The 13,523-nt window shown below is 42.6% G+C and overlaps 1 protein-coding gene across 4 annotated transcripts in view; it reads left to right on the forward strand.

The window, feature by feature from the left end:
• Positions 1–13,523, forward strand: part of ABL1 (ABL proto-oncogene 1, non-receptor tyrosine kinase) — a 120,024-nt gene that overhangs the window by 90,327 nt on the left and 16,174 nt on the right. For 3 of the 4 annotated variants that reach the window (XM_073314945.1, XM_073314947.1, XM_073314946.1), the window contains 3 exons: positions 2,154–2,327; positions 3,116–3,411; positions 10,555–10,827. In XM_073314945.1, the coding sequence (XP_073171046.1) occupies positions 2,154–2,327; positions 3,116–3,411; positions 10,555–10,827 (743 nt within the window). The remainder of the gene's footprint in view (positions 1–2,153; positions 2,328–3,115; positions 3,412–10,554; positions 10,828–13,523) is intronic. The other variant, XM_073314948.1, reaches the window with a different exon arrangement.

Below are 13,523 nucleotides of genomic sequence, written 5' to 3' on the forward strand. Positions count from 1 at the left end.
TTTCTCAGTTGTTTTTTGACCTTTTAGCATTTTATATTTTTTGTGAAGCAATATGATTTGACTTCTTGATCTACTATATGAATATACTTCCCAATAGCAAGTATTTGGCCTAAGAAAGTAGGCTTAATTAGGTGTATAGATATCTTTGAATTTACCCAGTCCAAATGATTATAATAAACTGTGTTAATACTACAGACTCTGAGCATGTATGTATCTATCTTGCTGACTTGTACCAACATGCTGAGGTTACTGAATTTTTGTCAGTTGTTGAATAACGTTTTTACCTCCACATACCCTAAAGCAACCGGACCTAACTTAATGAAGTCTGGATTTTAGCCATTCTCCGATGTAATAACAGTCACAGCACATTCACGCCCCACTCGTATGTAATATCCCCTCTACACAGCGTTTAAAACCTTCCTTTCCACTAGTGTTGGTTCATTTTGTAAATAGCTCCCAGCTTGTTTCAAAATCATGTTTCTAAAAGTTTGGAGTGATTCCCAAATTACTGTTCCCCACTTGCATCTGAGAAACTCCAGCTGGCTGTAGTAGTAATGGTCAATCCATGATCATTACTGATCAGGGAAGGGGACCTGAACAAAAGATTTCTTGGAGCTTCCTGCATCACAAAAGGGAGCCAGGGAGGATGTGAGAACTGGTATTTTCTTGGAAATGTAGAACAGTTTTCTCCAGATCAAGGGCATTGCACTCCCCATCCTTGTCTTGGGCATCACCCAGCTGGAGCTCGACTCCAAGGCCTGCTCTACCCTAGAAAGGGTTTGCCAGTACAGTTTATACTAGTTCCTCAACCAAAATAAACAATACTGTCAGAAGGACTTTTTTGCTGTATAATTGCATCTATACTAGGGATTTTTGCTGGTATAAAAATGTCATGAAGAATCATACCCCTAACTGACATTATTGTACTGGCAAAAGTTTGTGGTATACTCCTGGCTTGCAACGCCCCCCTCCAAGCTGCTGCCATGTGAACGCCAGAAAGAAAGGCTTGGAACTAATTTGTGGCAGCAGGGGTGGGGTTGGGTGTATGCTGAACTAATCCATTCTACAATACGTGGTAGAAGTTTGCAGCAGCTTGAAGGTTCTCTGCTGTGCTTGGACTAGCTTGAAATTTTGGGTTGCTCTTTCTATTGAATACTAGCAGTATAATGTGCCACTTCGTACAGGGGGCCTTGAAACTCAGTTTTCATTGCGAAGACCAGCTGTCGGGAATCTTTCCCTTGAGGCAGCTGAAGGCATCACAGACACCTACAAATGTGCAAAAAGTGAAAGAAAAATGGTCCCATCTCTGCTTTGTGCGTGTCACCAGCTGCTGTCGGGGGAAACACAGCCTTGTACTCTGAACTTGTTAGGTAAAATAATGAAGAGGAAGGGTAGTTTATAATTTTTTTAAAGTAGAAGTATTTGTAATTGTAACCTCAGTATACTGTTCCCCATAATCATTGTCCTGTGTGTCGTCTTATGATTTGGGATCGTTGATGTTTTTTATTTATTAGAAAAAATTAGCAGATTTACCTTTGTTCTTAAAAAAATTAAATCAATAAATAAATCTGGCATCCAGTAGGTATTTGAGCCAAGACAAACACCTGTCAGGGATGGTCTAGATCAGTGCTTCTCAAGCTATCTGATGGGGGGACCGGCAATTTTTTTTTCCAATGTGCGCGCAGACCAGCAGCCAATGGCTTGCGGACCAGGCCACCACTCTGGTCTAGGTAATACTTTGTCCTGCTATGTGTGCACGGGACTGGACTAGATGACCGCTCGAGGTCCCTTCCAGTCCTGTGATTCTATGACTTGCAAAGCAGCAGGCAGGCTACGTGAACAGAAATGTATTGAGAGGTAGAAAAGATGTCTTCTGTCCTCACCATGCCTTTGGAAGGCAGGGAAAATGCATGTTACAGAAAAGAATGTGGGGACCCTATTGCACAAAGCTTTGGAATGAGAGTGCTCCGTATGCTCCATAAGATTTGTATTAAGGAATGACCATTTTTACCCTCTGCCCATGTACATGAGGACCACAGATGTCAAGAAATGAAATAAACGAGAAACTCATAATGGGTGCAAAAAACAGATGGCTTTTATCTGCAAGATTGAACCTATTTTTTCCTTGTATCTTTTTTTCTCTTCTCCTCCAGAAGCCCTTCAGAGGCCAGTAGTATCCGATTTTGAGCCCCAGGGTCTGAGTGAAGCAGCCCGTTGGAACTCCAAGGAAAACCTCCTGTCTGGTCCTAGTGAAAATGATCCCAATCTTTTTGTTGCACTATATGATTTTGTGGCGAGTGGGGACAACACTCTCAGCATAACTAAAGGTAAGAGATCTCCAGGGGGTGCTTTAGAGCATCTGTGACAAGGAACAAGAAAATGAAGTCAGTCAGGAATATCTGAGTTCATAATTCCTATGAAACACATCAGTGTAACCATTGTAGTGGAAATTGTCCTAAAACAAATGAAGGCACAAGGAAAGAGCCTTTTAAATGGGGTAGTCTGCTTAAAGTTTGGATTGGGGGAAGAAAATTATATACTAAAATTAAGCCCTTCAATGGAAGCCAGGATTTAAAGCTGAATTAAACCTTAACTGTACTTTTAAAGTACTTTTTAGAGTATGGTCTGTAGCTTTATAACTGTTTCATTAAAATGCAGCTCTTCTCTAAAAAGTGACTATATAAAAATATCCCCTTCTCACTCAGAGGTTCTATACCATGTGTGTACTTGAAACCACATCTGCTTGCCTTACTAATCAATAAGTTTTTACTCCTTTTTCTCCCACCTGTTAGCCCTGCAGAGCCTATGTAGCTCAGGTAGAGTTTGCTGGATTCTATTCTGGTTCATGCATTAGCAAGAGAGTTGTTAACTTTAGGCCTTTAAATATACCAAGGCATTTAAGCACATATGTAACTTTAAACATGTGGGTAGTCCCATTGGCTTTGATGAATATACTTGTGTTTAAAGGCACGCACATGCCTAAGTTCTCTGCTGAATTAGTGCATATGTTCTGATTGCAGAACTTTGGATGGCGATGTGTGAGCCAGAAGGCACGTAGCTTTACTCTCAGATCCCAGGTTTGCCATGTCTAATTATATTTTGTTTTTATGTGAAGGTGAAAAGCTCCGTGTCTTGGGCTACAATCATAACGGGGAATGGTGTGAGGCCCAAACAAAGAATGGGCAGGGCTGGGTACCAAGTAACTACATCACCCCAGTGAATAGTTTGGAGAAACATTCCTGGTACCATGGACCAGTATCGCGCAATGCCGCTGAGTACCTGCTGAGCAGTGGAATCAATGGCAGCTTTCTGGTGCGAGAGAGTGAGAGCAGCCCAGGACAGAGGTCTATATCACTGAGATACGAGGGAAGGGTGTACCACTACAGGATAAACACTGCATCTGATGGAAAGGTAGGAGTTAAACCTCGCAAATTGCAAAGGAAAAATCATTCTGTCCACTTCAACTACTTGATGTAGAAAGGGCCCAGTATAGCTCCCACTGAAATCAACTGAGGGTTTGCCATTGACTTCAGCAGGAGTAGAATCAGGTCCTAGATACAGACCTACAACATCTAAACAAAGAGCACTTCAGATGATGATATAACTATTTGTCAGCAGAGCTTTGGGAAAACGTGTCTCCTTTTAACAAGCCCCTAACAGGTGTTGGTATGTCTCAGTCGTGAAAACCTTGGGCCAGATTAATCCTGATGTAACTCCATTAATGTCTTCAGTGGAGTTATATCAGGAATGAATTTTGCCCCAGAGGTTCAAGTAGCATAGTTTGGGCTTAAAATGACACTATCAAGTTAAAAGTCATGTCTTTTAAAAATAGTCTCTTTATCTGTGTTACTAACAACACTTCAGGTTATTGGAACCAAAATAATTGTAAAGCTATCATGTTCTATCATTACAGAAACAAGGTGGGCGAGGCAGTATCTTTTATTGGACCAACTTCTGTTGTCAAGACAGACAAACTTTCAAGCTTACACAGAGCTCTTCTTTGGGTCTGGAAATCCCAGTTAAATGACGCTTTTAAACAAACTGGGAATCCCAGACCTGAAGAAGAGCTCTTTGTAAGTTCAAAAGCTTGTCTCTCTCACCAACAAAAGTTGTTCTGATAACCCACCGTGTCTTTCTGATATTCCAGGTCCAATACAGCTACAACACCACTAGATGTGCTATCATTGTTTGTTGCTTTTTGCCTTCTGTTCTTCATTTCATCTTGGATAATGAAAGGAAGGTTTAGCACTGTAGTTTCACTTTTGTATTGGCCAGTTTCTTGTCTCATTCACTTTCAGGTTTTTGTGCACTAGCAAGTGCTACTGTAATCAGCTTGTGAATGCTGCAGGGAAACGTTTGTTTTAAAGTGTTATTTTCCTTAGGGTTTTTGTTTGACTTTCATCAGAACATTGGGGTTTGGAAAATGTTGTTTTTAATTAATCTAAATTTTAAGCCCTATTGGATTGTGCAGTGTTTCTTTAAATCTAGTCTAAATTGGACGTTGCAGTACGGCTCGGGGGGCATGGCTATTGCTGTTCTCCATGAGGCCCTTTCTGCCAACATCTAGTAATTTAAAGATCCCTTGCCATTTAAAAATACATACATTTTAAAAAATCAGCCACAAGGGGTTCCATGGTCCTGGTCCAGGCCAGCGTTCCTTTGCCCAGTAAGGGCCTGTTCCCATTGACATCAATGGCAAAACTCTCTGATTTCACTGGTGCAGGATCAGGTCAGTAAAACCTGATGTACTTAATGGCTTCTCTATTTGTCTAACTCATCACTGTGTAAAACCATTTAAGACACTTCAAGTATGGAAGAAGCTTATAGAAAAGCAAATGTTCTGTAATGAAAATGCTTCTTAGCTGCTTTAATTAAAAGCTTTGTAATTAGGGTAATGTTGTAAGGTTTGTCAAGGCAATGTATAGGTACTGTGATCTCTTCCTTTTCCCCCTGCTCTTCTCTCATTCAGGATGCAGCCAGGCTCCACATGGTTGAAATTAGCAAAGTGAAATGGTCTGTGTTATGTACTTAGAGTTTATCTATATAACACTGTTTGTGGCAAGCTGGGGTTTCAATCCATTTCAGATTAGCCTGCTGCCAGCTATGTGTCCATGTGGATCTGTGCTGCCGCTGTAGCGCTCTTCGTTCTACCACGCTTTGAAATGGGAGTGGATTAAAGCATACTAGGAACTTTTTTATTGCATGGCAGGCTCGTGCGAGGTAGATTTATGTCCCAGCTTGCCACGAACTAAGGATATGTCTACACTGCATTGTAAGCCTGGGTCTGTGGAAACGGGCTTATAAACTCAGTGTTTCCAAGCCCGCACTTGAGCGTCCACACTGCATTTTAAACCTGGGTTATAGTTGCTGGACCTGGGTGTCTCAGCCCTGCTAATGTGTCCATACTGCACTTCTCAGACCTTCTGATTCAGGTCTGCGGCTTGAATTGTGTCCACACTGCAAAATGACCGGGCTTGGACCAGAATCACAGAGGGACTCGGGCTCTGATCCTCCCACTTTCCATAGTGTCCTAGAATCTGGGTCCTTCATGCTCGTATTTGGACAGAAGCGGGGCTTGGGCTCCAACCTGAGTCTGAGCCTGCAGTTAGTATGCAGTATAGACGTACCCTAAATGTTCATATAGACAAGCCCGCTTAAGAAAGTTAAAGGATGGTCGGGAATATTATACTTTCTCTGTGTCTAGAAGTTTAATGTTGCTTCTTTCCAAATTGGTATTGGGGATGTGTGTTGCTTGCTTATGAAGATGTTGAGCCAGATCCTCATATGTTGTAAATGAGCATAGCTCCATGACCAATTAACTGCAAGATGTCGTGCCACGTGATCCCCATTGTAGCATTTTAAGGATTTGGTACTTGGAAGCTTGCATCCTGGCAGTGCTGTTTATCCCAGGAAACAATCAAGCAGAGCTCAGGTGATCAGCTTACAACTATACTACGCAGGTTAATGGTTTCTTTTCCCCAGAGTTGTTCTAATCAACATTGTTGAGAATAGGCACAGACAAGCAGAATTCATTAAAACAAACCTGTAGCTGAGAGTCACATGAAATCCAAAAGCTATGGCGGGGGAGGGGAGACGGTAATGTGGTCTCTACCAGGGACAGAGCTGATGTCCAAGTCCTTACCAAGTGAAATACTGGACTGGCCAGGCCAGACGCTTGCATTCTGAACTGCTGGGTATCAAACTGTATTAACTGCTCTGCAGTAAATCATCCCTCTCCTAAAGAAAAAGCATATGGCAAAGCCCTTCCCCTCAGCTCTCTGGGCATCTGGGGCCTTCTCAGCTTGCTGTATCATTAGTCAGCCCATCTGAGTAATTTAATACTGCAAGCGCCACAGTTAGGATGAATGGCGGTGGTGGGATCATATCCTGTGACTGAGTGAACACAGTGTCAGGGGAAGGAGGTATTACAAAAATGTGCGGAACAACTGCTGCTTGGCATACAAATGTGCCTTGCATAGCACAGCTTTTATTCATCTTTTTTCCAAAGGAAAATAGAAGGGTATAGGAAAGGGTCAGATAGAGATGACTACTTTTTAATTTTAGCACCATTTAAATCAAACCCACTGGTGTTCAACAGCTTAGAAAATAAGATCTTCAAGAAGTTTTCTCTCTACTTTCCACTTCACTGGCTCATCTTCACCCAGACCACATCTTCTTTACTTTAAGGAAGGTATTAAAAGTGTTCTTTCTTGGCTGGTTGGCCCAGGGCAGCCAGGTTCAGGGTAAGCTCCTTCCGTACTCCAGAGAGTTTGATTTTCCTAGTTTGGATGCACTTGAAGCCAAGTCTTCCTATTCAATAACCAAATCAAACAAACAGCATTGTGGAGCTGGCTTTAAAATCTTGTCATTCTCAGCATATAGGGTCACAGGACTGTGCATCTTATATGGTTCTCTCTGTTTCCTCTTGGACTTCCCGTGAGTGACCTTGATGGAAACCCATCACTGAAACCCTGATGCTTTTATCATGACTACCTGTGCACTTTTCCTTTTGCGGTGATGTTTATATATTTTAATTTTGGTTTTGCAGTTGTGGATGATGAAATCTGTTGAGGTTAAGTATGCATCAGAAAGCAGAGGGGGTCAGCCCTGGAATCCATTGAGACCTTCCTGGGAGTGGGTGAATGTTAAAAAGCCATAGCAGAGAAGGGAATGCAGTTTGGTGACACAAGCTGCAGAAGGGCAGCTAATCTGTGCAGGCAGAACAGACAGGAGACCTTTGAAGCGGGGCCAGCATCACAGGTTTTCTGAGGATCTACAAGAATTGTCCGGGCAACGTATCAGCAGTGCAGCCAGCAAACAATTTATATGAACGTTCCATGTGACCCTACACATTGCAGAAGCCTAAAATCCATTATGTCTATACAAGGACTGCTGTCAGCAGCAACGGAGGGTCCCTGGTGCAATTTCTTTGACAAACAGGTTGGGTGAATATTTGGGGAAAGAGGTCTGAGGAAGAGAGAGGTAGCTGTGAATATTTGGTCAGAATGTTTATGTGGCTTATTGCATAGCATAGCCATTCGTAGCTGCTGTTTGTTTCATTTTCTTCTGATGCATGCCACAAATTCCAGATGTAGATTTGAACACATCAGCATAATTCTGGTTTCCATTAGTGCTGATGGGAAGTAAGGCGTTCAGGATTGAATTTGGGATTTGAGCATCAAGAGGATAGAAAAGCCCCGTCTACAGAAAAGTTGTACTGTGAAGTTTTTGTTTGGGATCCATTCATGAATAGTAAATTTTGTGCATGCAAAAATGTGAGGAAGTGTGGTCTTGGGATCTGAGGTGAGGACAGAGGAATCTGAAGATCTATTTCCTGCTTTGCTGTGGACTCTCTGTGTGACCTTTGGGAAGTCATTTTAACTTCTGTGTATCACTTTCCTCATCTGGATGTAAAGAAACACTGTACGATCCAATTTGGCCTAAAATTTAGATTAATTAAAAACAATATTTTCCAAAACCCAATTCCAATAGAAAGGTAAAATGGGCCTATTATCTGCCACACAGGAACATTGTGCAGTTCAAATCCTATATATGAAGTGCTTTGAGACTGTAAAATGAGAACCAACATATAAGACCAAGATCACCGTTTTTTAATGCAAAGGGATATCAGCACACTGTATGCCAAAGGGATCTTGAACTATCGTCTAAGTACATTCTTTGTTGCACCCATCAATGTGGTATCTGAACGGTTAGTATCAGAGAAGTTGCTTTCATACAGATACTATCTGCTTAAACCAGTGGTTGTAGTAGCTTGGAATAGTTGATCAAGGAGTCCTAGTCCAACTAGGCTGCTCCACTGACAGCTAGCTGCTTCTTGCTGTGCTGCATTGCATCATTTATGTTGGTTCATTTTTCTGTGTGTGGGCCAAAAGTGCTTTCACCTCGTCGATTATGAAGGTTTTTTCACACTTCACTGAAGAATGTTGTCTTGACTTTTGTAGGGGGTTAGAAAATGTCCCCTTTTTGAGCCAACTCTGCCTCCTATAGATACAAACTTCCTGCATGAGCCTTACCAATGGCAAAGGCAGCTAAAGAAAAGGAAGAATAAGGGAATGTAGATCTCCACAGTTCATTGTGCAAAACTCCCCAGCTCAGAATGTCTATATGCATCCATTAGTCATTGCGTTATCCCCTGAACGGTTAATTTTGTGGCTTCAGTTCAAGTGGTTTTATAGAAAGACTAGCAGTTGGGCATGCATGTATGCCTCTCTTCCAGTAGCTCAAAGGATATTTTCCTCAGAGGAAATGCCATTTTAGACAAGGATTATGGCCCCGTATCAGTGGAGGAAGGTGTCCCTACAGCACAGTTATTTTCTAGGCTCCAAATTTTGCATAGATGTTACATTTCCCAGAAACTTTACAGAGGACAAGACTCCTGGAATTCTTGTTTAGCCTGAAAGATAATAGATACAAAGGGCTGCAACAGCATAACGTATTTGTGACTCATCCTGTGGTACAGAGACAGACAGACAGAACATGGGGCCATCGCTGCAGATTACACATTTCAGTTTTGCCCTCTGGGTTATGCTGTGTCTGGTTGAGCTTTTACCTTTTTTGCATTGTTTCAGATAAGTCCCTGGAGCACTGGAAGCTTCTGCCCATTGTGACTAACCTTAAGGGTTACTATATGTATTTAACCATTTGGCTGACCCGTTTGTGTGTTTCATGAGATTTTGGGGCGGGGGGCCAGGGGTTGGAGGAATGCTTCTCTTGCACTACAAGGCTTCCTCATTTTATGCAACTGGTGTCTGGTTTCCCTTCTCCTTATTCCCTATCTCTTCCCTCTCACACCTTTTTCTAACTCATTCAGACAGACATTCTGTCATTTCCAGTCCCCAGCCCTCCCTTGCTTGGGTGCACTGAACCAAACACAGATCCAGAAAGCCAGAGCCCGCACAGTGCGATTGGCAGGGCTTAAACTAGAGACTATGCTACGCCTCACTTTCCCCATCTGATTCTCTTCAGCTTCCCTGCTGCAGATGCATCTCCCTTGTTTGATAGGCACACTACTGCTCCTCCTTCGGCTTTGAATTGGCTCCATGACAAGGCTACATCCTTCAATCGAAAAGAGGAACTCTGCCACCTTCAGCCTGTTGCTTCCAGCGCAGACCAATATGCTGGTGCAGTGAAATGTTCCCCCTCTCTACTTTGGGGATTATCGGCATCCTTTTCCCATGTTACCAGCTTCTATGAGCCCAAGGAGTATAGAGTTGGGTTGGAATTTGAACACTGGGAATGCAGTGTGTTACTCTTGAGTCACTTGCCCAGCATTATTAAGGGATTTTTAGTTTCAGAATGCATCAGGCTTGCTAAATGTGTAAGAGACCTAGAGAAAGGCATGTGCAGCATACTGTTAGTGTTCCACAGAAGGCTCACGTTCAGTGGCAATGATCTTACATCCGTGTAGCATCTCTCATCCAGACAAATCTGAAAGTGTGTTGTTGCTCTGCAGTGATCACTGGATTGGAACAGCCCAGCTATTTAATGCCACACAGCAGCACTACACAATCTCATAGCACAAGAGTGAAGAGGCATATGGTGTCCTACTGAAACTTCAAAGGGAATTTAGGCAGGTAGAATGTCATTACCCAAGTAGAAATTTGGTCAGGACATTGGGGCTAACAATTCCACTTCTCTGAAAAGCGAATGGGATCTTAAATGACCACAAGTGGCCAGGGCCTCCTTTGAAAGAGAGCACTTCCAACAGCAACAGGGTGATCCGCAACACGATTCAAGGCCACTGGATCCATACTGACTCAGAGGAAAGACTGTTGCCTGCTCAGTCATCTGCATCAGAGGTTTTCCCATCCGAGCGTTGGTCATTCTCAACTCTGCTTAGCTTGGGAGATCTAACCAGATGGCAGCTGGAGGTGGTGTGTCTGCCGGCCTACTGTAAGCAACAGTAAAACAAAAACAAACTATAATATCAGGAAAGCAAAATATAATGTGTCTGCATGTTAAAGCCGTTTTATCAATACCCTATTTGTGTTGTGTGAATGAACCCACCCTCTCTCTCTCGTGGTTGCTTTTCAGCTGTATGTCTCCTCAGAGAGCCGCTTCAACACTTTGGCAGAGTTGGTCCATCACCACTCGACTGTAGCAGATGGGCTCATCACCACTTTACACTACCCAGCACCCAAGCGCAACAAGCCCACTATCTACGGAGTGTCTCCAAACTATGACAAGTGGGAGATTGAGAGAACTGACATCACCATGAAGCACAAACTTGGAGGGGGCCAGTATGGAGAGGTATATGAAGGAGTCTGGAAGAAATATAACCTTACAGTGGCTGTGAAGACCTTAAAGGTAGGAACTAAAGCTTCTATTCATAGCCTTCCAGTTGGAACGCAAGTTTTATGCTACCCCTTCTTAAGCCTGGCTATTGGATAGTGGTCTCTGTCTGTCTTCCTCCGTCAGGGTCAGATAATGCAAATTGTTGGAAATCCTTCCTGTACTTACATCTGGTCTAGAACATCTGTGGCTGTTAGTTAAGTGCATTTGTCTGCCTCTTCTAATTATTTTATGTTTATATGAGAGTTGGACCGTTTGTACTGTTAGAGCCCTACAGATCTGTGGATATCCACAGACTAGATTTTGTATCTGCACAGGGCTCTATGTATTGTTTTCCAAGGCTCCATCTACACAACAATTACAACCAAGTCAGGGAAGCTGCTTACAATGTTGTTCTGACTTGTAATATAGGCAGGACTTTATTGTGTCCAGTAACCAGGCTAAAGCCTGGGATATGTGTGTTTCTCACATTTTTGGGAAGGAGAGCTGCAAAGGTGAGGTGTCACATAACTGACACAAATTGATAAAGGTTACTGTGGGATGTGAAACAGGCAATGTAATTTAGAGATCATGCTTCACTGGTACTTCAGATACCTTAATTGTTCTAGTCACATCATGTGCCTTTCCCAAAAGACGAGCTCCTTGTGCACCTAGAAAATAGGCATTTCAGTAGCTGTTCACTGTTAAAAGATTTAGGATGAGGGGAAGGAACTTTCTGGATTAAGTATCTACAACCAAAATAGATTAGACTCTTAGTGGCTTGGACTGGAAGTCAGAGAATCAGGTTCTATTCCTGCCTCTGCTGCTTAGTCTCTCTATGCCTTGGTTTCCCATCTGTGAAATGGGGATAATACTTACCTAGCTCACAGAGGCATTGAGGTTTGATTTTGTAAACCAAAAAAAAAAGCTCATTGAGATCCCATAGTGCCTTCCATCCACATAGCGTAAACTCTGACTATTAGGAATTCAAACGCAAGCTTCAGACCATGCCATCATTGCTGGAGTTGCAGTGTAGTGTACTGGTACGGAAACAATAACAAATGAAAGCTTTCATGTTGGAAATCATGAAATGGAGAGGAATGTATATATGCTTTATGTCTGTGAATAAAAATGCGTCCTGGACCTGGGGAAAGTGATCTCTCTATTTTTTTTAACCCCTTGAATTCTGACTACCAGAATATTCCTGGGTTGTTATGGTTTCAGAAGATGATCATTTGGGCACTTAACTGTTTTTATAACACTCTGTTTGTTATTAAGTGTTACTGTTCCCCACTTGGTTTCATCCAAAGAAAAATAACACTTCAAGTCCCCTTTCCTCTTTATTCTATGGAGAGAGTGACACCTAGTGTTAAAGTGTGATTATATCTCGTTTGCAGAGGAGAATGCTGGGAAGAACTCTTCCTTGATCCCCATAGTGTTGCTAGAATAGGGATTTGACAAGCAGAATGAAATGTCTATTTAAAGGAATAATGAGAGACCAGTTGTTTTCCTGAAACACTGAGTTTATTGTAGCCATCTGCAATCTTGCTGGTGATGTGGTATTTGAGGGTTAAGGGGCATTTCAAAGATGTTTTTCCCCCCTTACCTCAAATAATTTTGCATTCCTTTCTTGTTTGCTTTGATGAAAACCTCTAGCAGCAAAGGCACAGTGTATTATTCCATAAAATCTCCGTGTTTGTGCGTCAGAAAAAGCTACCTTGATAAGGACCGTGACTGTTTCAGATACTCCAAGTAAATATTTTATGACTGAAAATGGTTCATAATGTAATCCAGAGCAATACTCTCCCATGGGAAATATTCGAATACCCTAAAAGAGACTGAAGAAGCACTGTAATCTGAAATTATGCACACTAAACCATACTTAAAAGCAAATTCATAATTCACCTTCTTTTAAATCCATCAGTCTACTGTCTGACCGATGGGATTATGCCTATCTTCAAAGTTTCAGGGAATATTGTAATACCTCACATTTATATTCCAACGCCAGCAGGAGGAGCCACGTGTTCAATGGCTTCTTTAGGGAAGCCCAAAGCACTCGTTTTATTGTCCTTTAAAAGACTATTTTCCAAAGCTCTCTTGCTTTTCCTTGTCTCCCTCGATGCCCCAGATCTGCATATTAGAAATAATAATGAAAAGAAAAACTAGGGGAAAAATGTCCTTGGTTCTTCTGATATCCTTTGTGCTTGATGAATTATTTTCCTTGCATCTCACTGCAGCCCGTTTGTGACCCAGCCTCCTTTAAACTGGTTAGGAGTAGCTCTGAGCCTGCTGAACCAAGTACCACATATACTCGATCATAAGACGGTTTGTTTATAAACCGACCCCCCCACACACACACACCCCAAGATGGATAAGTAAAAATGGAAAATTTCTACGACCCATTCATAAGTCGACCCTATAATTCAGGGGTCAGCAAACTTTGGATCCCGGGCCATCAGGATAAGCTGCTGGCGGGCCAAGATGGTTTGTTTGCCTCGAGTGTCCACAGGCATGGAGGTAAACCTAAGTAAACAAACTGTCCCAGTGTGCCAGCTGCTTACCCAGACAGGCCAGGACAGCAACCGGTGGGGAAATTTTTTGGGGGGAGAGAAGCTGGGGGTCAGGGGAGTAACCCCTGTGACCATGACCCCACCCCTAGCCCGGGACCCCCACACTCTCTCCCCATCCCATCCCTTCCCACCTTATCTGGGGAGGGCCAGGGGAGGATGTCT

The sequence above is a fragment of the Lepidochelys kempii genome, chromosome 16 (genome assembly GCF_965140265.1).
Source record: "Lepidochelys kempii isolate rLepKem1 chromosome 16, rLepKem1.hap2, whole genome shotgun sequence".
In the NCBI taxonomy this organism is placed as follows: Eukaryota; Metazoa; Chordata; order Testudines; family Cheloniidae; genus Lepidochelys; species Lepidochelys kempii.